The 24,017-nt window shown below is 51.7% G+C and overlaps 1 protein-coding gene across 1 annotated transcript in view; it reads left to right on the forward strand.

Moving 5' to 3' along the window:
• The window catches only part of PNKD (paroxysmal nonkinesigenic dyskinesia), a 69,750-nt gene extending 50,189 nt beyond the window's left edge, over window positions 1–19,561 (forward strand). The window contains exons 3-10 of the mRNA XM_005883410.2: window positions 13,232–13,347; window positions 13,474–13,586; window positions 14,222–14,280; window positions 15,005–15,097; window positions 15,435–15,598; window positions 16,272–16,358; window positions 17,360–17,475; window positions 17,652–19,561. Coding sequence (XP_005883472.1) covers window positions 13,232–13,347; window positions 13,474–13,586; window positions 14,222–14,280; window positions 15,005–15,097; window positions 15,435–15,598; window positions 16,272–16,358; window positions 17,360–17,475; window positions 17,652–17,825 — 922 coding nt within the window. The 3' untranslated portion in view covers window positions 17,826–19,561. The remainder of the gene's footprint in view (window positions 1–13,231; window positions 13,348–13,473; window positions 13,587–14,221; window positions 14,281–15,004; window positions 15,098–15,434; window positions 15,599–16,271; window positions 16,359–17,359; window positions 17,476–17,651) is intronic.
• Window positions 19,562–24,017: the final 4,456 nt, after the last annotated feature.

The raw sequence follows: 24,017 nt of genomic DNA on the forward strand, positions 1-24,017 counted from the left end.
GCGGGTGAGGGCTGGGGATCCGGGTCCAGAGAAGAGCGGTCGGAGAGGCGGGCTGGAGAAACCACTGATCTGGGGGAAGAGAAGAAGTCGGTGGGTTGGACATTGGTATTGGCTGGTAACGGAGGGTTGGAGGGGCAGGCCAGGGTGGCCAGACATGGGGCGTGAGGGGGCATCTGGAGAAAAGAGACAGGTGAGGGCGGCGACAGGGAGCTGGAAAAGGAGGGTAGGTGCAGTATCCCGGGCCCAGAGGCCCGGTGGACAGGTGCAGGGTAGATGGGATGCCGCGTACCACCTAAGTGACATTTGAATACGCCAACTCCTTCCACGCGTCCCTGCCCCTCTCCCCATCACCCAGCTCCCCACCACACAACATCAGCTCTCCTGTCCCAAGCGAGTGTCCCACCCCTGTAGGGCAGTCTGCCCCCTTCCCCCTGTCCTGGCCTGTGTGGGAAGCCCCGGCTCTGAAATCCCACCCTCCTTAACACGCTTGACTTGTTAAGGTTCACTGACCTCCAATGACTTTTTACTGTCCAGCCCCCTCCCTACCCTGTCCTCACTCCCTACCCTGTGCTCACTGGTCCATTCCCCCTACTTCTGCCCCTTTCTAGGCAGGCAGGAGTGGCTAACCAGCTCTGTTCTGCCCTGAGACACTGAGAGAAAGGGAAGGAACCCCAAGAAAAAGATTTCCTAGGGTCCCTACCCTCTTCCCACCACTAGCAGGGCCAGGGGGCAGGGCCTCAAGTCCCAGTTTAAGGACAGTGATGTTGGGGATTGGAAATGTGGGAGCCCTTGCCACAGGCCAGTCTCAGGGGAGAACCTAAACTTGGGAATTTCCTGAGCTTAGAGAAGACATTGTACAATTCACTTCTCCTCCCTAGACCACCACAGATATCTCAGGTGCTTCAGCCCTAGGATTCTCCTCCTATCCGGTCTAAGAAATAGAGATATAAGGGCCTAGTGGGAGAAAACTGGAAAATATGGCGGGGGTGGGGTGAGTCTTGTGTGTGGGCCTTTTGGGGCACTCACATTTCTAATAGCCTAAACATTGGTCACGTTCTCGATAATGCACCCACCGAGTCACCATTGCTCTGCTAATAGGATTAACATAATGAGATAAATATTTAGATATTTTCATATTTGGGATTTAAAAAATTGTCTCCCCACAAAAATTTTGGAAATTTTACAATTATATTTGGGGAGGGATTTTTAAATCTACTTCTGATTTTCAAAATGGGTAATGTTGAAGTCATCATACAAACAGCCTGAGGAAGTAGAAAATAGAAGTTTCCACAAGGAACTGGAATTAGAAATCCTGAGATTAGAATTCCCAAACTGGCCTTCTCAGAATCCTGACAGTTCGAGTATTCCTCGAATTTTGGATCTGGGAGTTACCCAGTTGCCAAACTTGGAATTCTCAGAGAGTTTATTTGGAATTCAGTATTCCTAAGGGTTTCCTGTATCTGCATTTCAAGGTTGCCTTGGAATCCACTCCCCAAATTTGCAGAGCAGAAGGGCGTGCCTGGAGTCAGAGTTCCAGGTCCTGTCCCTCCCCTGTCTGGGAAACAATCGGTCCAGTCCCTGGAGGGAGAGGCTGCTGGCTGCTGGGAGGGGCAGGGGGTGTTAGCAGGAAACAGGCTGGGGAAATAGGCAGGTGTTGATGCTGTGGGGGTGCCTCCAGGAAGGATGGAGAGGGAGGGGTGGATGGAACAGGACATGATGGGGAGGGGCGGACGGAGAGGACCACAAATAGAGGAGTCTACTGGGGGCTGGAAAGCAGCAGTGGAAATACTAAGTAATGCCTGGGAGAAGAGAGATGGTTCGTGTTATCACTAGTAACAATAATCACTGGTGTTTGACAATTTTATAAAGGGCTTTCCTCAAACACAACCACAGTTGTCTTGGGATGGGGGTAACTGGGCACAGTAGAGGGTAGATTTGGGCAAACCTGAGGTAGACATGTGCATTTGGGATTCTGCAGGGTCTGGGAAACAGTGAGTATAGTAGTTAAGCACATAGCATGTGGGGTCAGGCAAATCTGCTTTTGAATCCTAGTTTTGTTGCTTAGTAACCATGTGACCTTGAACAAATAACTTAGCCTCTATGTGCCTCAGTGGTTTGCATCTGTAAAATGGGCATAGTGATAGCGTTTACCTCCTGGGGCTTCTGTGAGGATCAAATGAAATTGTGCATATATGTGCACAGGGCCTGGCTCATCGTAAGTACTCAGGAAATGTTAGCAATTGCTCATTCTGTAGCATGGGGAATAGGTGGAGGGTACATGGTGTTAGGTAAGCTCCTTCTGGAACTTTTTACATGCTTCTACTCCAGCCTTCCAAGCCTGTTCTGCCAAACCACCCATCAGGCAATCCTATGTCCCCTCATACAGTGAACCCCTCGCTGCCTGGGTCAGGATTGTGGGATCACAATGTGAGCACAATCTAGTGGCTGTTCTCAAGGAGCAGGGGAAAGAGCATGTGAACAGGAACCCAAACCGTGGCAGGAATCAGGGCATGACGAGTTCCCCAGGAGTGAGTGACAGGGTGTGCATGAGGAGGCTGGGATCAAGAGTGTGGGCTCTCCCAGGCGTGTCCCCTGCTTCATATCTCAGTTTCCCTTTTGCCCCTTTGCCTTCTCAGGGTTGTTGGGTAGGGAGGGCGGGCTGCAGAACCTGGCCCAGAGCAGAAAATCTGTCTGCAGAGTGGGGTTGAATGGGGAACAAGGCTGGGCCCGTGCAGGCCTGGGAATGTCCGCAGAGCTAAGTGGATGGCAGCCAGCCTTTGGGCCTGCACAGCCCATGCTCCCTCCCTGACCAAACCCCCCTCTCCATTTCTAGGCACAGAGGATCTTTCTTTTAAAAAATGTTTTTATTGATTTTAGAGAGAGAGGCAGGGAAAGAGAGAGAAAGAGAAACATTGATGTGAGAGAGAAACATCGATCAGCTGCAGCCTCAGCATCCACAGCAGCCCCTCTGCTCTCCCCCTGTCCAGCTTCCCCTCTGCTCTCCCCTATCCGGCTTCCCCTCTGCTGTTGGGTTAGTCTTCAAACCCTGGCTGTGAGCGGATGGCCCCTTCCCCAAGCCACACTGTCTACAAAATGGAGCCCACACCCTCACCCAGGCCTTTGGGGCCCTCTGACACCCCCTCCAAATCTGCCCAATTCCATCATCTCTAGGCCATGAGCTTTCTCATACTTCTGAGAGCCTGTCAGATCTTCCTTCCTCTCTATGTTTCTACCTGTTGCAACCTCAAAGGTCACCTTCAAAATATGTCCAAAATCTGAACACTTATCCCCACCTCCACTGCTCCCACCCTGGGCCAACCCACGGTCAGCCCTCACCTGGCCTCGCTCTTTCAGCCTTTGTACCTCTAACCAGAATGAAACTGTTAAGATTTAATTTAGGCCCTGACATTGTTAAATGTCTTTTAATGAATGAATAAATGAACAGCTTGGCCCAGGTGCCGTCTCCTCTGCCCAGCCTCCCCAAGTTCGTCTCCGCCTCCGAGGAACCCGTCTTTGTCTTCCCTCTTAGGGTTTTCATCGCATGTTCTTGCTTTTCTTGCATTAGGTGTTCACAGGTCTGATACCCCCCTGGACTCCCACAGGCCTGGCCCAAGGGCAGGACTGGATTAAGAGGGCCTGAGATTGGCGGGGGATAGAGCCAAAACAGACAGACCAAAATCAAAACCAAACAAAACCCCAGGGGCCTAGGCTGGGCAGTTGGCCTGGGCTGGTGGGCAAGGAGACGGAACTAGTTCAGGCCTCTCTGCCAGGACTGAGAAACCACAGAGAGGGCCCAGCAATGCCTGTGCCTCTGGTCCCCCTGAGAGTCCTCAGCAGCAGCTCCTCCTCCATCTGGGAAAGATGGGCGACATCTGGAAAGGGCCTTGAAGTCCTCAGAAGACCATTCCCGGGATGGGCATGGTCACAGTAGACACAGGCCCCATGAACTCCGGGGCAGGCCTATGTTTTGACCACATGCAGGCACTGCCCTTCTCCTGGGCATGGGGAAGTACCCTCTGCCTGCCAGGCCTGCTGGAGCTTCAGGAAATTCACCCTGTAGGGCCTAGTTAGCTGTCTCTTTCACTTCTTCAGTTTCCTCAGCTTTGACAACTCACAAAACACGGAGCTGCTCTCTTTGTCCCTCAGGAGCCCGGGAGCAGGCCCTGGCTGCGGTAGAACTCTGTGTCCTGGTGTCCGTGCCAGTGCCTCAGCCCTCAGCCATTCCTGGGTCGGCTTTCACAAAGAATGAAAGCCGACTGTGGCTAATCAGACACAAAGCCTTCACATATCCTTGCTTATTCCTGTATTAGCTGTTCAAAGGTCTGGTTCCCCTCCCTGGACTCCCACAGGCCTGGCCCAGGGAGCAGGACTGGGATTAGAATGAGGGAGAGCAGGGACAAGCTAGAAGAAACAGACCAAAACCAAAACCAAACCCAACCCAGGGGCCTGGGGCCTGGGGGGCATGAGAGGAGAATCCCCAAATCCTCCCTGACCAGAGGCCTCACCAATTTAGCTGTTGGGTCCTGGTGGAATCTGGGGCCCCACCAGGATTGGGGGTCATTTAGAGAGTTCCAGAGGGAGGGAGGGAAGGGTCAAAATAGGTGACCCTCAATAGGGGCTTTCCAGGTCATTCTGTTGAATGCAGAGCACCCCCCCCCCCCCCCCCCATGCCATCTTGAGGCTGAGCCCAGGGCCTGGCTGGGACAGACACTTGAAAAGCCCTCAGGCCTGCCCAGCACAGGGAGACTGCCCTTGGGGAGGAGGGGAAGAAGAAGAACTTCTTTGTGTGCTTCCACTGTGTGCAGAGGGAGGAGGGTAGGGGGGCGGGCTGTCTCACTGTCTCCAGCTGTCCCACCAGCCTCCCTTGGGGGCTGGAGGTTCAGACTCAGATATCAGAGAAGCCACGCTCGTGACCCCTCACTGGGGCAGCTGGTGCTGTGTCCGCAGCCCTAACCCCCAGGGGAGGGCCCCTCAGGACAGCTGCAGGGCTCACCCCCGCCGGTGGCCCCCACCCCCAGCCCTGCTCTTGCGGAGTGGTTTCTCTGTCTCTCCCACTGGGTCCCAGAGGACCAATTAGAAAATATTCTTTCCTTTTTGGTGAGTGACTGTGGGTAGTTCCGGGCCCCAGAAATGTTGAGTGAGAATCTAAGAAGGGGGCCAAAGGAAGAAACGACCAAAATCTTCGTTTTTAGCCGGCGCCCTGGATCATTCTAGAGCCCAGCTTTCTGCCCATGCCTGGGGACCCATGGCAGAGTCTGAATCCCACATCTGGCCCTGGGGTGTCAGGTCATCTTGCAGGTCACGGTGAGCTTGCTGGGCTCTGCTTCTTGCCTCGGCAGCAGAAGAAAGGAAGTGGTAGGGCCCATTCCACGGGGCAGTGACGTCCCAGTCACTTCCCAGTGGGGCCTTCATCTTTCACATTTTCCCATCTAGGGTCTTGTTCTTTTTTCCTAAATTGTCTTCTGCATCTGACTCACGGCACTCCCCCGAGAAGAGAACCATCAGTCCTAAGTCCGGGACTGAGAAGCACAGGGCAGATTGGAAAGGGATTCTCCGCTTCAGGGGGTCTTACCCTGAGGCCCACGGGCTCTGACCCTCTGTCCTTGTGGCAAAATGCTGCCTGTGTAATGAGTTGGTCCTGGGAGATGATTCACAGTATCCTGGGGTCTGTATCTCAAAGGGCCCAACCTAGTGTCCCAGGATCCCAGGGGCCAGATCCTGGGCTGCGTGTCTGGTCAGGGTGATAGGTCATTTTCCTCAGCAAAGGCCCTCCAAGGAGCTGGGTCTGCCCCCAAATAGCTCCGCCCACGCATCTCATCCGAGCCCCTGACTTGGGTCGGGGAGGGTTTTAGCGGTTAAGAATGCAGACTCCAGGGTCAGGCTGTGGGGTGATTCTCTGCCCCACCACCCACTGCTCTGCGGTCCCGAGCAAATCCCTCTTACCTCTCTGGGCTTCACTGTCCTCATCTGTGAAGTGGAGGAATAGTAGTACCTGCCTCGGGGTTAGTTGGAGGATGATAGCAGATCACTGATAGGGCTGCTCACAAGGAAAGCTATGGAAAAGGTCACTGTTATTAAAGATGAGCCAGTGAGCTCCAGACAGGCAGCCTAACCTGGTGGGCAGAGCCAGGGCTGTGGACTCAGAGCCAGGACTGTCTAGTACTCCTTCTAGCTCCTCCACTTCAAGGACCCTGGGTCCAGACCCCAGGGCTGGGGAAGTTGGGATTTTGTGCCCCAATGACACAGTCCCATCCATGCCCTTGGGTCTAGGTGAGCTGCTTAGCAGAACAGCCTGCTTGGCCAGTTGTGTGGGTGCCGGAGGAGAGGAGGGACTTGGAACCAGGAGGGGAGAGCAGGGACAGAGGTGGCTGTAGCTTAGGCCCCAGACACCCACACTGGGCTTCGCAGGGTCCACAACCTGGCATGAGGCTAGCTGCACGGGGTGCCGAGTGGACAGTCCATTTCAAGTGCCTGGTCGCTTTAATACCTGCTTGCCCAGCCCTCCCCACCTTCCTAGTCACTAACCATTTTGAGTGCCAGTTCTGTGCTGTGCTGGGGCTGGGGCTGCAGGGGGCGCAGAGGAGCCAGGAGGAGCAGGCTGGGTCTCCAGCTGAGTCCACCTGCCCTCTGCATGGTCCTTACCAGGTGGTAAGGCCCTGCCTCTGAGGGGCTCCCTCCCCGTGGAGGGGCGAGGCCGAGTGCTCCAGATGGAGGCGGGGAAGGAGGCTTTCTGCTGGGGCAATCAGGAGCGGCAGGGTTTGAGCTGGTCCCTGAAGGAAGCTTAGGATTCCAGTAAGTAGAGAAAGGCATGGGGGGTATTCCAGGCCAGAGACCTGCAGGAGGATGGTAGTTTTGAAATTTTAATGAGTTATTTCAGGTATTCAAAAAAATAGATAACAGTCTCTCTACTACCCAGCTCAAGAGATATTGCAGACCCTGTGAAGGCCTGTGCCCACCCCCTCCTGCCTCCGAGGGAGCCTGCATGCTGCTCTTCCCTCAGCTGCCGTGATTCTTTACTGTGTACGTCTACATCCCAACCAATACAGGCGATGGTTATGTACACTTTGACATTGTTTTTGTTTTAATCCTCACCCAAGGATATTTTTTCCATTGATTTTTAGAGAGAGTGAAAGAGAGTTGGGGGAGAGAGAGAGAGAGAAAGAGAGAGAAACATCCATGTGAGACACTTGACTGGTTGCTTCCCGAATGCATCCCAACCAGGGCCCAAGGATCAAACCTGCAACCAAGACACATGCCCTTGACTGGGAATCAAACCCACAACCCTTTGGTCTGCAGGCCAATGCTCTAACTACTGGGACACATGGGCCAAGGCTACATCCTTTGTTTTCCTGGCTGTGCAGTTCTCCATGGTCTAATTATGTCACCACTCATTTATCCCTTGTGCTGTTGGTGGACATTTGGGGCTTTTTGCTTGTTTACTCTTGGGAGCACAGGGTCTTCCCTGGGCCACAGAGGGGAGGAGGCAAAGACTTGTTCCCATCCCAGTTCAGGCCTGACTGGGCGTCGCACACTCACCTGTCAGCAGTGGGGAGCCACTGAAGGCTTTTGAGCAGGAGCGGGACTCCGTCAGCAACGGTGCTTTTTTTGCCAGTGGTTTGCAGTGTGGATTGAAGGTAGAGAGCTGTGTAAAGGAGGCTTGCACAAGGGCCCGCTCCTGGGTGAGCCCATGGGTGAGGGGTAGACGGTAAACTTTTTCTTTTTAATTCTTTGTTGTTGAAAGTATCACATATTTCTCCTTTCCCCTCATTGACCTCTCCCAGCCTGCTCCCGCCTCCCAGCACAGGCCCTCACCCGCCTTGGTTATGCTGATACGCATGCACACAAGTCTTTTGGTTGATCTCTTACCCCCTCCTTCCACCCTCCCCTACCTTCCCTCTGAGGTTTGACGGTTTGTTCGATGCTTCTGTGTCGCTGGATCTATTTTTGCTCATCAGTTTATGTTGCTCATTATATTCCACAAATGAGTGAGATCGTGTGATACTTATCTTTCTCTGAGTGGCTTATTTCGCTTAGCATAACGCTCTCCAGGTCCATCCGTGCTGTTGCAATGGTAGGAGTTCTTTTAGAAGGTAAACTTGAAGGAAAATCTGTTTTGGTCGCATGTGTCAGGGGAGGGTTAAATCAGAGCTCACACTGTGAAACTGGGCAGATGACAGGGCCTTTCCCAGAAGGAGAGGCAGCAGAAGGAAGAGCTGACAAGCATGGTTTTGGACGCTGGTGATTGTGACACAGCCATTATGTAGAGATGGAAAAGGAGCCAGACCTGAGACTGGAGAGGCACGTGGAAGTCATTGCCAGGGGAGGACTGGGCTGGGAGCTTGGGATGCGTGTCCCACGTATTACTAGGTCCTCAGGCCCTCCATTCCCTTGCTTTGCACTGTGATCCAGACTTCAGGGCCACCCTGTCCCTCCCCCCTGCTTCCCTCCCCCACGGCCAGCAGGTCCGGCACCCATCTCCAGCTTTCTCGTCTCCTACACCCCCTCCAGTCCACTCAGCGACTCCGTTTCCCCTGCCACCTTCCACTGCACCCCTACACAGCAGCCGCGTGAACCCTTAAAAAGGGAAGTCAGAGCACGTGCTTCCCCACTTTAAAAGCCACCAGCAATTTTCCACCCCTTCTCTTGGGCCTGGCCCCTGCACACCTCTGCTCTGGCTCTCTCTGCCCCGCTGGCCCTGCCTCGGCCTGCTGGAAACTCCGAGGACACACCCCACTCCTGCCTGCCCAGGACCTTGGGCCGCACCACCCAGGCTGTCGGCACTGCTGGCTCCCTCTCATCTGTCCATTACCAGCTCAAAGGTTGCCCTTGGAGAAGAGGCCTTCCCTGACACCCTGTCCACAGTAAGACCTCTTCCCTTCCATCACCAGCTATAGTTAACTGCTTGTTTGTTGATTGGTTTTCCGGTTTGGTCTGTTGGCCGCTCCACTCACTATGCTGGCAGCAACCCAGCTGCCTGGTTCTCTGCTGCCTGTACCCTGTCTGGCATGTGCCATGAATATTTGCTGAAAAAGCAAATGAAAGAGAGGAGCCTCATTTACTGCAGCTTCTTAATGCACAGCCCCTGTCCTCGTGGATCTTGACCTTCGTTGGGGGACAAAGCACATATGAGCATCCAGAAAGGGAAAGCGGGGGACAATGAGCAGCCCCTCCCAGGTGTGGACGCCTTCTGCTAGCAGATGTGAGGGGCGCCTAGCTGAATGTGGGTAGGAAACAACAGTTGCGCAACACTTTCCACTGCCCGGGCCCTGACTATTGCCATTTGTTACCTTGTATATGTCACTTAGTCCTCACACAGCACTGCAGGGTAAGTCCTGGTAGCATGCTAAGGATGAGGAGCCTGACCTGTGGGCAATGACTTGCCCAAGCTCTCAGGAGCAGGACTCCAAGCACGATGTGAGGTGGTGTCAGGGCCCAGAGGAAAGGGTGATTTAAAAAAATTATTTATTTACTAGAGGCCCGGTGCACAAAATTCGTGCACTTGAGGGAAGGGGGGTCCTTCAGCCCAGATTGCGAGAGGGCGCAGGCCAGGCCGAGGGACCCCACCAGTGCATGATCAGGGCTGGGGTGGGATGCAAGAGGTTGGCCAGCAGGGGAGGGACCATGGGAGGGCTCCAGGGCATATCTGGCCCATCTCGCTCAGTCCCAATCGGCCAGACCACAGCAGCAAGCTCACCTACCAGAAGGAGTGTCTGCCCTCTGGTGGTCAGTGCATGTCATAGCGACTGGTCAACTGGTTGACTGTCTGCCCCCTGCTGGTCAGTGCACATCATAGTGGCTGGTCGACCAGTCGATTGTCTGCCCCCTGCTGGTCAGTGCACGTCATAGTGAGCAGTTGAGTGGCCTTAGCATATCATTAGCATATTACACTTTGATTGGCTGAATGGACGACAGCACGACCAGACACTTAGCATATTAGGCTTTTATTATATAGGATGATTAATTTTTAACTTCATTTTGAAATTATTTCAGACTTGCAAAAATAGTACACAGTATTCCCACATGCCCCTCACCCACCTCCCTTGAATGTTAACTTCTTTCATAAACACAATACTGTTATCAAAAACTAAGAAATTAACATCAATATAAATTACTAACTACTCTCCAGACCTTATTGAAATATCACCTATTGTCCCACTAATGTTCTTTTTCTGGTCTAGAATCTAATCCAGGATAATTAGGTTGTTCCACCAATTCCCTCAGGTTGGGCATCTCCTTGCCAGCTCTTTGTCATCACTGACACACCCACGAGAATCCGCAGCTCCCACAGCTCCCTCCCTTCCTCCCTCCCTCGGGGCTTCTGCACTTCCTCCTGTCCCGTTCTTGGAGAGCTTTCCCCAGATTCTCACTCGACCTGCTCCCTTCTTCTTGGAAAGTCAGCTCCAGAGAGGCCTTCCTTGACTCCAGTATCTAAAACAGCTCCTCCTTGCCCTAACCCAGGGGTCCTCAAACTTTTTAAACAGGGGGCCAGTTCACTGTCCCTCAGACCGTTGGAGGGCTGGACTATAGTTTAAAAAAAACTATGAACAAATTCCTATGCACACAGTGGCGGCAAAAACACTCGGCAGGCCGGATAAATGTTTGCGGCGGGCCGCATGTGGCCCGCGGGCCATAGTTTGAGGACCCCTGCCCTAACCGGTTTGGCTCAGTGGATAGAGCGTCAGCCTGCGGACTCAAGGGTCCCAGATTCGATTCCGGTCAAGGGCATGTATCTTGGTTGCGGGCACATCCCCAGTAGGGGGTGTGCAAGAGGCAGCTGATCGATGTTTCTCTCTCATCGATGTTTCTAACTCTCTATCCTTCTCCCTTCCTCTCTGTAAAAAATCAATAAAATATATTTAAAAAAAATAAAAAATAAAGAAATAAAATAGCTCCTCCTCTGTCCTTGACACTATGTTTGTTGTCCTGTCTGTCCCACTAGAATATAAGCTGCAAGAGGACGCTGACTCTGCCTACTCACTGTGTGCCCAGAGCAGGCTAATCACAAGGCCTCACTAAATATTGGTGACTGAGTGAGAAAGTACGAAGTGGCTGAAACTGATTAAAAAACAATAACAACAACAGTCCTGACCAATATGGCTCCGTTGGTTGAGTGTCATCCAGTGCACCGAAAGGTCACCAATTCAATTCCTGGTCAGGGCACATGCCCGGGGTACAGGCTCAATCCCTGGTTGGGGGATGCATGTGGGAGACAGCTCATAGATATTTCTCTCTCATGTTGATGTTTCTCTCTCTCCCTCTCCCTTCCTCTTTCTCTAAAAAAATCAATAAAAACGTATTTAAAAAAAAGAAGAACAGACTGGTAGTTACAAAATAGTCACAGGGATGTGAAGTGCAGCATAGGGAATATTGTCAATAATATTGTGCTAACTATGTGTGGTGTCAGGTACGACACTTAGTATATACTTGTCTAACCATATGCTGTACACCCAAAACTAATACAAAATAATATTGAATGTAAACTGTAATTGAAAAAAAACAATTAAAAAATAAAAATAAAAGAGAAAAAGGACCTATGAAAAATGGACATAAAGTCACAAAGGATGACAAAACCCCTCCATCGTGTGTCGAAATTCCCAATCAATACCAGTGCATGAGCACACAGCCAGGGGCTGCAGTGATTCACTTTAGCTAAGTCACATCTGCCAAATTGTCACAGGAACCTGCCTGGTTTTGAACAAATTGTTTGCAGACGAATCAGCTAGCTCTTTACGAAGGGCCTGAAGAGTGGTCACGCCTGCACCTCAACCCCCTCCCCACACCCTAACAATCAGACTAGCACGAATTTTTCCATTAATTTTTATATGGGACAGCACCAGTTTTAAATGCATATGTGAGGACATTTAACTCCCATGTGGAATCACTGGAACTACATAATTCACATTTCTCAACTTGTGTAGGGATATGTATTTCGTTCTGACCAGACCACTGGAACGCTGCACAAAACTAACTCAACTGTTTTTATTTCACCTCTTGACACACTACATTCTACCCTCACACTCTACCTTCAGCTCATGGGTGAGCGAGGAAGGACCGATGAGAAGAAGAGGACAGATCGGTGACCCCCTTTCCCTTTCCTTCTGTAGCATCATTTGCAGCTTAGTTGGTTGAATCATACAGAACGTAACTTGCGTAAGGAAGGATGTGGTAGGGTTCCTTGGTGTTTCTTCGAACCCCACTGCTTTCTTTATACCTTTGAAGCAGATTCTGGTTTGAACTGAAGGTGTGGCCCCTCAGGCCAGTCAGTGCCCCCCTCACTCAATTGTAGATGGAAACTCACCTTGTATCACTTTGAGTCTGGTTGCATTCCCACACATAGTAGGTCTGCCAGAATTCTGTGCTCATGGGGCATTGCAAACACGGTATGTGTATGGGGCAGCAAGGAACAGAGCATACATGTATTGTGTGTATCACCTATGCTGGTGCGCATGTTCTGTTGTCCCATCAGACTTCACACAAGGTCAAAAGTAAAATCATTATGGACTTCAACATGGGAACAGCAGAGCACCAAACCCAGCAGGGGCCACACACCGTGAAGCCGGCCCTGCGTGCTGCCTTCGGTATTTGTAGGGCTCTGTCACTTACAAGTCCCACGTCCTTTCCGCAGCCTTTTCACTGTGTTGCCTGGGATGGCCTGGCAGGGTGGCCAGAAGAGGGAGGAAGTGTGGTCAGCCCATCCAACCTCACCTCTCGCTGCTTCCTCCACCGAACAGCCAAACAGAACTTTCTAGTTTCCCTCAACAAGCCCTGCTGTCTGCTAGTATAGTTTCCTCTACCCCAGTGGTTCTCCAAGCTGTGGTCCCTGGGCCAGCAGCGTTCCCATCACCTGAGGTTATTGGAGAAATGCCAATTCCCAGGCTCCTTTTTCAGGTGGTTCAGCATTCCCTGGCACCATTGTGATGCATCCCTGCTCTTCCTGAAATATATTTCTCACCTATTTCAGCTTCCTAACTCCTCCACCCCTTTCACTGAAAAAACTCACACTCCAGGAGTCTGTCTGAGTTCTTCACCTCCCCCTGATGGGCTGCAAGCAGGGTGTGTCTGTCTTGCTCTCCATCTTGTCCTGAGTACTGAGCAGGGCAAACAGTAGGCACACAATAAGTGATGGTGGCGTTGCATTGACTCAGGGGTGGCCAGTGGAGGGGAGACATGGGGCCCAGGCCTCACGGAAGGTCGGGGGTGCGGGGCTGAGCACAGACATCCCGCCCTGCAGGTACAGCCTGTACACCCGCACCTGGCTTGGGTACCTCTTCTACCGACAGCAGCTGCGCAGGGCTCGGAATCGCTACCCCAAAGGCCACTCCAGAACCCAGCCCCGCCTCTTCAACGGTGAGCTCTGGTGGCCCTGGGCCAGCATCGCCCCCAGCTATGCCCACTACCCTCCCTGGCTACTCCCTGTCACATACCCTGGGCTCCCTGCTTGTCACCTCACCCACAACCCACTTCTGTCCCCAGGAGTGAAGGTGCTTCCCATCCCCGTCCTCTCGGACAATTACAGCTACCTCATCATCGACACCCAGGCCCGGCTGGCTGTGGCTGTGGACCCTTCAGACCCTCAGGCCGTGCAGGTGAGGGGCAGGGGCCCTGGGGTCACCTTGGGGACTACCGGCTACCCTTTACCAGAGAAGGGCTGATCCTGGTCCCTCTGCCAATGGGATGTGCCCCCTCGACGTGCGCTCACACACAGAAACCCCCACAGTCACAGCCTGGGGCAGGGTGAGTGGGTGTCCAGGGCTTAACTGGAGGAAGGGGGGAGGGCAGCAGTGAGGGAACCAGACCCCAAGAGAGCAATGCTGATGCAGGACTGTGGGTCTCTCATTCTCTGTGGCTCTCTTTCTGGCCCTCTTCTCTCCGCACCTCTGTCTGTCAGTATCCGGGACTCTCCATCTTCCCCTCCCGTTTCTTATTCCTGTGTGTGCTTATGTCTCTCCTCCCCTCCCCTCCCCTCCCCTCCCCTCCCCCTCCTCACCTCTTCTGTGTGCTCATGCTGGGTCTCAGCTACCACCTCCCCTGCCCCAGCCCTTTCCTCCCACCCCCTTCTCTTTCTCTAGCTCTACCCTCTCTCTCATCCCTCCCTCTCCCTCACCCCTCCCTCCTCTCTTTTCCTCTCCTTTCCACCCAGCACCCACGCCCCTATCTCTCTCTGCCTGGAGCCTCCCTCTGTGCCCTGTTCCTCAGTCTCAGTAACTTCTCTCTCCTCCAGGCTTCCATTGAAAAGGAAGGTGTGACCTTGGTTGCCATTCTCTGCACCCACAAACACTGGTAAGGAGCTGGGTGGGGGTCCAGCTACACTTGCTCTTCCCTAGCTGACTCTTACCCGGCTCATCTTGCTAGGTCTGAGCTCCATAAGGTCAGGCTGGGCTGGGGGTCAGGAGGTCAGGAGGTCAGGATGGGGGCTACCACACCTCATGAAGTACCGGGGCCCTAGCAGAGGGGGAGGGCAGTGGGCCTCCCACTGCTCCACTTATCAGGCTCCTGAAGCCCCAGAGGAGGGCAGGGCAGACATTTATCTCTCGTTCCATGTTCCATGGGCACTTCTTACATGCCTGCTGTGCCCTGGGCATGGACAGACTTTGTGATCTCTTCTCTTAAGAAGATTATAGTGCAACAGGGGAGACAGCCATGCATGAAAGTGTACAACAATGACAACAGTGGCAGTTGGCACAGAGTATAGAGGGTGGTGGGCACCAGGTGGGGCATAATCAGATCCACTTGGAAGAATTAGAAGCTGGTGACCCAGGAGCTGAAAGAGTCCAGAAAGATCAGTTGACATTGGCCGGTGATGGGGGCTGGCAGGGTGTGTGGGGGGTGACATTCTGGGAAGGGAAACAACTTAAACAAAGGCCCAGAGGTATGGACAGCTCGGCTCAGTCCAGCAGCCAGGGACATCCAGGGCTCACAGGCCCGGAGATGCCACGGGAAGAGGAGGCGAGGAGGCCTAGTGCAGTTGTCCCTCAAAGCCCTCCCTGTCCCTGCTGTCCTACAGGGACCACAGTGGAGGGAACCGTGACCTCAGCCGGCGGCACCAGGACTGTCGGGTGTACGGGAGCCCTCAGGACGGCATCCCCTACCTCACCCAGTAAGTCCCTGACCCAGGGGTGGGATGGCACTTCCATGGGCCCATCCCCCAACTTTCAGTCAAGTATTTTGCGGATGCCTTTCCTGGCCTTTAGAGAGCAGATCACAGCCCATTTGAAGACTGGCACTGTCCACCTCCCAACTGATCCAGCCATGATCCCCAAAGCAGGAAGTGGGGAGGGTTTGGATCTGAAGTTCTAGGCACTGGGGGTGCCTTCTCTTTCTGGTGTGGAAGCCCCGACTCTTGCAAATCACCTGGCCCGTTGAGCCTCGGGTAGGGCAGGACCAGGTTGGCATAAGCTCCAGTACCTTCTCTCCCCTGTTGCCTTGCTCCTCAGTCCCCTGTGTCATCAAGATGTGGTGAGCGTGGGACGGCTTCAGATCCGGGCTCTAGCCACCCCTGGCCACACACAAGGCCATCTGGTCTACCTGCTGGATGGGGAGCCCTACAAGGGTCCTTCCTGCCTCTTTTCAGGGGACCTGCTCTTCCTCTCTGGCTGTGGTGAGTTCCCCCAAAGGGAAGAGGGAGGATGAGGGGTAGCAGGGAGGGAAGAGGCCAGGGCAGGGGCCCAAGGACAGCCTCAATGCCATGCAATGCAGTAAAGCACTGTCTTTGCACAGATGTTGCCTTGGCAGTTACTCTGATTTGGGGAAACCGATACCTATGTTACCTGAATTTCTTTTATATTCTCATGACTTCCCTGTGGGACTGGATAGAATGAGACAATGCCTGTAACTGAGTACAGGGCATTTGTTTCCACTGGGTGGAGCCTGGTTCTCTGATACAGTGACTCGGGGACTAAGTTACAAAAACTTGAGAACCTCTGAGCAAGAGGACGATGGGGATCACAAGGCCCAGGCTGTATAGAGTCCCAAAAGGCAGCACTAGCAAAGAAGGAAGTGCTCCGTGGAAAGGAGCAACCTGACAGGGCCATGCTTGAGGTTGTTAGGACCCAGCCTGAAGCCTGGCACCCCCTCTCCACCTGCATGTCAGTATGTGCAATGGAGGCCTTCAGGAGGGCTTGGCTGGGGGTGAATAGATGGGCCCAACTCCCTGGTGCATGGTTGAGGGCTGGTGGCTCGAGGTGCACAAGCTGGTCCCTGCCCCACTTCACCTTCCTTATATCATACTGTGTTATCCTTGTGTTTCTTAACACACCCCCTGACCCCACCAGGACGGACCTTTGAGGGCACTGCAGAGACCATGCTGAGCTCGCTGGACACTGTGCTGGGGCTGGAAGACGACACTCTGCTGTGGCCTGGTGAGGTGCCCCCTTCCCCAACCCTTCCTCCTCCTAGAGTCCCCCAGACCCAGTTCCTGTCCCAGAGGTGACACAGCTCCACCTCTGGTGGCTCTGGGAGTCCACTGTAGCCGGGGCCACAGCTCCCTTCTTGTTGGAGCACTGGCTCTGTAACGCCTCTGCTTAGCCAGAGCCGAGGATGAAAAATCACGGTCACTCATCAGGGGAGGAGTCAGTAAATCCAGTCTGCGTGTATCCATTGTCTGCACCCATATCCACACATTGTATGTCCAGCCATCTGTGTATATGCATGTACATTGCATGTCTATACAGACATATGTGTGTACAGTTTCTTTCTTTTTTTTAAAATATATTTTGATTGATTTCAGAGCGGAAGGGAGAGGGAGAGATAGAAACATCAATGCTGAGAGAGAATCATCAATCAGCTACTTCCCGCATGCCCCCACCAGGGACCGAGCCCGAAATCCAGGCATGTGCCCTGACCGGGAATCAAACCATGACCTCCTAGTTCATGGGTCAAAGCTCAAACACTGAGCCACACTTGCCTGCACAAGTCTACAGTTTCTAAAACACATTAACCAATATCTCAGTTAATCCTCAGAATATCTCATTTCATCCATTCACTCATACTTTCTTGAGCACCTAGCATGTGCCAGGCTCTGTTCTAGGCACTGGAGACACACCCTTTTCTAGTGGCATTATTTTCTACACTTGCCAAAGAACACTGTGGCCCAGAGAGGTGCCATGACTTGACTGAGGTTGCAAAGGTGGGCAGGGGCAGAGGCAGACTCGGGCTAGAACACGGTTTCCTGGCTGCAGATCTGGTGGATTCCCCTGAATTGCTTCTGCCTCTTCACACGTGCTGACTTGTGCCCACCTTTCCTGGGCAGTGCTGCCCCTCCTCCTGGGCGTCAGTACCATAGACCTGGGGGCAGGGAGGACTTTTCCTGATCACACACCAATCTCTCTCTGCCCCGCCTCTGGCCCATGGGGGTCCCTAGGTCATGAGTACGCGGAGGAGAACCTGGGCTTTGCTGGTGTGGTGGAGCCTGAGAACCTGGCCCGGGAGAGGAAGATGCAGTGGGTGCAGAGGCAGCGGATGGAGCGCAAGAGCACGGTGAGGGGCCGTGAGGGCACTCCCCGGAGGGAACCCTTCCTGCTGAGCCCGTTTGCTTCCTGGGCCTTCCAGTGAGAATTCCTGGACCCCAGGATGGGGCAGGGGGCGGGAGGCTTCCCTTGTTGGGTACAGTGTCCAGATTCTCCCCACCAATGCAAGCTGCTCTGGTCCCACAGTGCCCGTCCACCCTGGGAGAGGAGCGCTCCTACAACCCGTTCCTGAGGACCCACTGCCTGGTGCTGCAGGAGACTGTGGGGCCAGGGCCGGGCCCCGCTGAGGACGATGGCTGCTCCCGGGCCCAGCTCCTGGAGAAGCTCCGCCGGCTGAAGGACCTGCACAAGAGCAAGTGATGTCCCCCAGCCCCCCCAGCCCACCTGCATGGTGGGGAGGCCGCCCATCGCCCACACAAACCACCCTCATTGCTACCAACACCACCTCCGTCAGTGCCATGGTGGCACCATTCCCCGACACTGGTCATGGAGAGAGGAGGGACAAGGCGGAGAGACCTTGAGGCCCAGGGAAGGGACTGCTCCAAGGCTTGGAGACTCCATGGGGTGAGGCTGGGCTGTCAAGCCTAACAGGAAAGTAGGGGCCCTGGGGCATCTCCAGACCTAACTGTAAGGGTTCCTGCGCTGGCAGTGAGCACCTGGAGGCTGCGATGAGCCCCTCCCTCAGGAGGCCGCGCTCTCGCTGTAGCCACTAAGCCCAGGCCACAGGAGCCGTGAACAGGTTGAGTGTGTCGTCTCCCTTCCCCCATTCAGGGTTGGGAAACTCAGTCTCCCCAAGTGGGCTCTGGTTTACTGAGACACCGCCCCTCCTCCCCCAACCTCCCCACCCTGCCCCAACCCACACTGACCCCACAAAGGCATTTTTCAACTGAGCCATTTCTGAGAAAGATGAAAGGGCTGGAAGTCTGGCTGTCTGTCCAGTCTCAGCCTCAGTGGCTTCCCTACAGCCTGGAAGAGGGAGTGTCCTGGTTGCCAAGGAAACCTTGACTTCAGGCTCAGGAGACACCTGAGGGTGCTGGATTGCAGCCCAACAATCTTGTAGGTCACACGGGCTCCCTGCACAGCTGGCCTGGTCCTGCCTGCTGGCCTCTGCCCCTACCCTGGGCCAACAGGCCCCTCCCTTCCAGGGGAGAGAGAGCCATCGTCCGCCATGGCCACTGCAGTTTTCTCATTATGGCCCTTATTCTTAGGAACTTCTGCCTCCTCTAACTTCTGCTTTATCCTCAGCCCCTTTCCTCTTTTCGTTATTAACGACATTCATCTGGCCCCTTGCAGTTTGCCAAGAACATTCTGTGACATTTCTCATTTGGTCCTTGGCCCCATCCTGGCTGGGGGAGGGGTCTGTGAGGCAGAGTTCAGAAATGGAAACCTGGGAGCAGAGGCCTCTCTAGGGAGTGCAGCTTCCAGGACCCCAGGCCTGGGCCCTGCCCTCTGCTCAGCCCTCCCTCAGCTCAGCGTCTCCTTTGGTCTTGGGTCCAGGTCCCTTTGGGGCCTCATGAGGAACCCTATGGTCCTCAAGCAGGCGAACCTGGGTCAGCCAGGGGCCTTGTCTTCCTTCCTCAGGCTCTGCGAGCCTCTGGCGAGCCTCCAAGATGCCCCCTGCCCTCAGTTTCTCCTCATCATCCGGCCTCTGCCTCCCTCTCTAGCCACAGCCTCTAGTACCAACTCTAGCAATACTATCAGAATAGAGTTCCCCGCACCCCAAGATATGCAGTTTCCTGCCTCTGTGCCTTCGCTCATGCTGTTTCTTCAGACTGGAATGCCTTTCCCTGCTCCTCCTGCCTTGTCTGCCTGGCAAACACCTGTTCATCCTTCACAATCCCCCTCAATGGCCCCCTCCTCCAGGAAGACAACCCCTTCTCCCCACCCCCCACCCCCAGGCTACCTCTGCTCTTTGTAAATGCTTCTCTGTGGCACTTATCACTCTGTATTACTTGTTTACACGTTTGTCTCCCCTTCCAGACTGTGAACCCTTCAGGGCATGGACTGTATCTTATGCATCTCTGTATTTCTGCGCCTAGCACGGTGCCTGGCACACAGTGGGCGCTCAATAAATGTTAAATGAATGAATGATTTAAGAGAAGCTTGATCACTCAGTGGGCTTGTCTTTATTGCTGGTTTTGTTCTGTCTGGGTTACAGGTCCACCAGCTTGGAGTTACTGTACTTTAAGAGCTTTGGCCAGAAACAATGCCATGAATATACCCTCCTATGGCTCGTGTGCATCTGTTCAGGGCTTACAACTCATTTACCTCTGTGTTTTCTGAAGCTTGAGATGCACAGGTGTGCCTGGCCACAGGGAGATGGTTTTACGTGGTCACAGCACAGCAGTGGAAAACACTTCAAGGGCAAGGCCTTGGCCTCTCTCTAATGCCTCTCTAACTAAGGGCCAGATGCCACTATCTGGAGATAATTAACAACAGCGTTTTGTTTTCATTATATTTACCTTCGGGGTTAATATTTTTGACAAGTGACACCACTTTTCAATTCAGGACAGTAATTAAAGATATTTATTGAAATAGGAAAATAAGAAGCAAAGGTGACACTTGGCTATGGCAAAATTCTTTTTTAAAATATTTTTTTATTGATTTCAGAGAGGAAGGGAGAGGGAAAGAGCGATAGAAACATCAATGATGAGAGAGAATCATTGATTGGCTGCCTCCTGCACACCCGCTACTGGGGATTGAGCCCACAACCCGGGCATGTACCCTTGACCAGAATTGAACCCAGGATCCTTCAGTCCTCAGGCTAACGCTCTATCCACTGAACAAACCAGCTTAGGGCTATGGCAAAATTCTCGAAGGTGGCGCTGGCACTGGCTTAGCTCCACATTTCCCTGGGGCCAGCTCAAGGCATAGTTTTCCCACCCCTGGCCATACCTCTGCCTTCTCTCTGAGGTGCTCCTCTTCACCCCAAGTTGGGGAGCGTGGCACTGGCCCAGGATGTCCTGGATCAGGGCTGCACCTGGGGTGGGCCTGGGGTGGGGGTGGGGAAAGGGACCTTCCTGAAGAAAGGCAGTTGTCTGTGTCTCTGTGTCACTGCTGTCTTGAACGGGCCAGCCCCAGGGCCAGGTCACTCCGGGTACCCAGCTTCAAGGGGCCCTTGGTGATGGTCCTCTAATGCTGGTGACACATCTTCCCAGGGCCTTGGGTCATCCTCCCACAAATGCATCTGTCCTGAATGATGACACATGCTTCTCCCAGAGCTGGAACTGACTGGCAGCAACCAGGCCACTTGTTCCTTGCTTGTAGGACAGCAGGTGTCACTGGGCTTTGAGACCTGAGTTCTAATCCCAGCTCTGTCACTCAACATCCAAGTGGCCTTGGATAAGTCACTTCCCTGACCTCAGTTTCCAATGGAGATGACAAGCATGAGTGAGTCAGAACCTTTTCAAGGACAAGTGACAAATACTTAGCAGAAAGGAGCTTAGACCAAAAGGGAAATTTATCAGCTCATGAAATGGAGAAGAATAGGATTATGTCATGGTAAGTTCAGGCATGAATATGAACAGTATCATCACCATTCAGATCTGCTTTCTTCTGTATTGGTATGGTTCTCTGTCAGGCTTTCTCCCTGCAGCATCAAGATGTCTCTAGAAGTTCCAGGCTACTAGTTCATACCATTTAGCAGAACCTCCCATAGTCCTAGGGATCGAGTTTCATACGCCCCGTTGGGGTCATGTGACCAACCCTGAACCAACCATAGGGATAAGGTATCTGGACCTCTCTGACTGGCCAAATAGGTCACATGACTATACCTGGAAAGGCAGTGTCATACCCAACTGAAACACTGTGCATTGAGAGTAGGGAAAGAGTCCCCCAAAGGACCAGGAGGTCTGATACCAGAAATGATGCAAAGCAGCAAAATCATAACCCTTCACTAACAATTCCACTTACTATTAGGAGAGTCTGATGAGAAAAGGCATATGAAGTCACCTTGGAAAATTCTATATCAGATTTTTGATGCTATAATCCTATCTAATAAAGAGGGAATATGCTAATTGACTGCCCGACCCTCAAAGATGGTGGCACCCACAGCCACAAGATGGTGGTGCTCAGCCCCACCAGGGCAGCAGTCATGCTCCGCATGCCTGCCTCCGGAGTCCCCCAGTCCCCTCGGCCCCCCAGCCACCCAGGGCCAACCGAGGCTTGCGCTGCCGGCAGTGGCAGCCAGCAGAGGTTGATGGGGCATCTCCTTCCCCTGATCGCTGGGTCGCCTCCTGCCCCTGAGGGCTCCCGGACTGTGAGAGGGAGCAGGCAGGGCTGAGGGTCCCCCCCTTTAGTGCATGAATTTTCATGCACCAGGCAGGCCTCTAGTTAATTATAAAGAAGAAGAAAAAGAGGTAGACATATGGCCTCCAAGGTGTTTGAAAAAAAGAATAGAAAAAAAAAAACTTTGTGATTTACATATAAAACCAATAGGGTTTACTTTTTTTTAGATTTTATTTAAATCCTCTATTTTTTTTTTTGTTAACAACTTTGAGATATAATTTACATAACACAAAATTCACCCTTTTAAAAAGTGCACGATTCAGTAGTTTTTAGTACAGGCACGGTTTTCTGACCATGCCACCATCTAATTTTAGAACATTTTCATTATCTCAGATAGAAACGCTGTGCCATTTAATGTCACTCGCTGCCTCCATGCCTCCACTCCACCCCCAACGAGGCAACCACCCACTGATCTACTTTCTGTCTCTAGATTTGTCTGTTCTGGACATGCCATATAAATAGAATCATAAATATGTGGTCTTTTGTGACTGGTTTCTTTTACTCAATATGATTTCAAGGTTCATCCATTTAGCATGTATCAGCACTTTATTCCTTCATGGCTAAGTAATATCCCATTGCATTTATACACCACATTTTGCTTATCCATTCATCAGCTGATGGACAGTTGGGTTGCTTTCGCTTTTTGACTATTATAAATAATGGTGCTATGAACATCTGTGTACAAGTTTTTGCATAGACATGTTTTCAATGCTCTTGGGTATATACCTAGGAGTGGAATTGCTAAGTCATGCAGTAACTCCATGTTTAACTTTTTGAGGAACTAATAAACTGCTTTCCAAAGCAACTGTGAGTTTTCCTACTGCCACTGATGGCTCACGTGCAGAGAGAGGCTTATTCATAAATCACTTTGGCTTTTAAAAATTAATGCTCACTTTCTTAAAATGCATATTTTAAAACATAAGCATTTCAAAAATTCTTAAGTTCAATTACCAGTCATATCATTCTAATCACAAATCTAATGACTATTAATAACCTCTAAGGGGGCTTTGATTACTAAATGGTCTTCTTTTTAAAATTAAAATGGCTTTAGGCAGTTTATATTGCACTTATTTATCCTATATGTAAGTAGATTACCATATTTTCTTTTTAAAAATATTTTTTAATTTATTTTAGAGAGAGAGAGACATCAATGTGAAAGAGAAACACCCATCAGCTGCCTTCTGCAGGCCTCCTACTGGGGATTGAGCCCGCCAGGTGCACTGACCAGCACAACCAACCGAGCCACACTGGCCATATTTTCTTTTTTAAAGTAATTGCTGTATAATGATTACATCTCAATAAAGCTGGAAAAAAATTAAGTAAAATGAAAAGAACTCAGTTCTCTTAAAATTTTTTTAAATAAAGCAATTGATTGACAAACTAACCTCCCAAGTACTTTTATTGCATTCTAATAAGTAAACATTTAAATACAGTGAATTTGAAGATTTTTTTTGTTTTAATGTTTTTACAATCCCAATAAGAATTTAACTTCGGCCCTAACCGGTTTGGCTCAGTGGATAGAGCGTCGGACTGCGGACTCAAGGGTCCCAGGTTCGATTCTGGTCAAGGGCATGTGCCTTGGTTGCGGGCACATCCCCAATGGGGAGTGTGCAGGAGGCAGCTGATTGATGGTTCTCTCTCATGGATGTTTCTAACTCTCTGTCCCTCTCCCTTCCTCTCTGTAAAAAATCAATAAAATATATTTTTAAAAAAATTTAACTTCGAAGAACAGTCTAAATAAATGATTCAACTGTCTGATTTAAATTAGAATCTCCAGGCTCATCTTTTAAGCACCCCACCATGCCAAATTATTTTAAACATTTCAAGTACTTAAAATACCAAATATGCACAATGCAACACACACACACAAAAAAAACCCCACACATTAACACTGTTAGTTTGATTCTCTTAAACAGTTCCACACATAATTCTAAATTTTCCTAAAGTTGATAGATAATTACCCAGTAAAAAGCTATCTGAAGTTTACCTTCCCAAGTGATATGGTGTGGGGGAGGGGATGGGGAGTGAGGAACACACCTCCTTAGCTGACTAAGATTTTATGTCAAGATTTTTCTTTTATTTACTTATTTTAAAATTATAGTCAACATACAATATTATATTAGTTTCATGTGTACGACATAGTGATTAGGTATTTATATACCTTACAAAGTTATCACCTCAATACATCTAGTACCCATCTGTTACCGTACATAGTAATTACAATATTATGGACTCTATTCCCTATGCTGCACATTGCATCCCTGG

This window comes from Myotis brandtii, unplaced genomic scaffold (assembly GCF_000412655.1).
Source record: "Myotis brandtii unplaced genomic scaffold, ASM41265v1 scaffold79, whole genome shotgun sequence".
Lineage (NCBI taxonomy): Eukaryota > Metazoa > Chordata > Mammalia > Chiroptera > Vespertilionidae > Myotis > Myotis brandtii.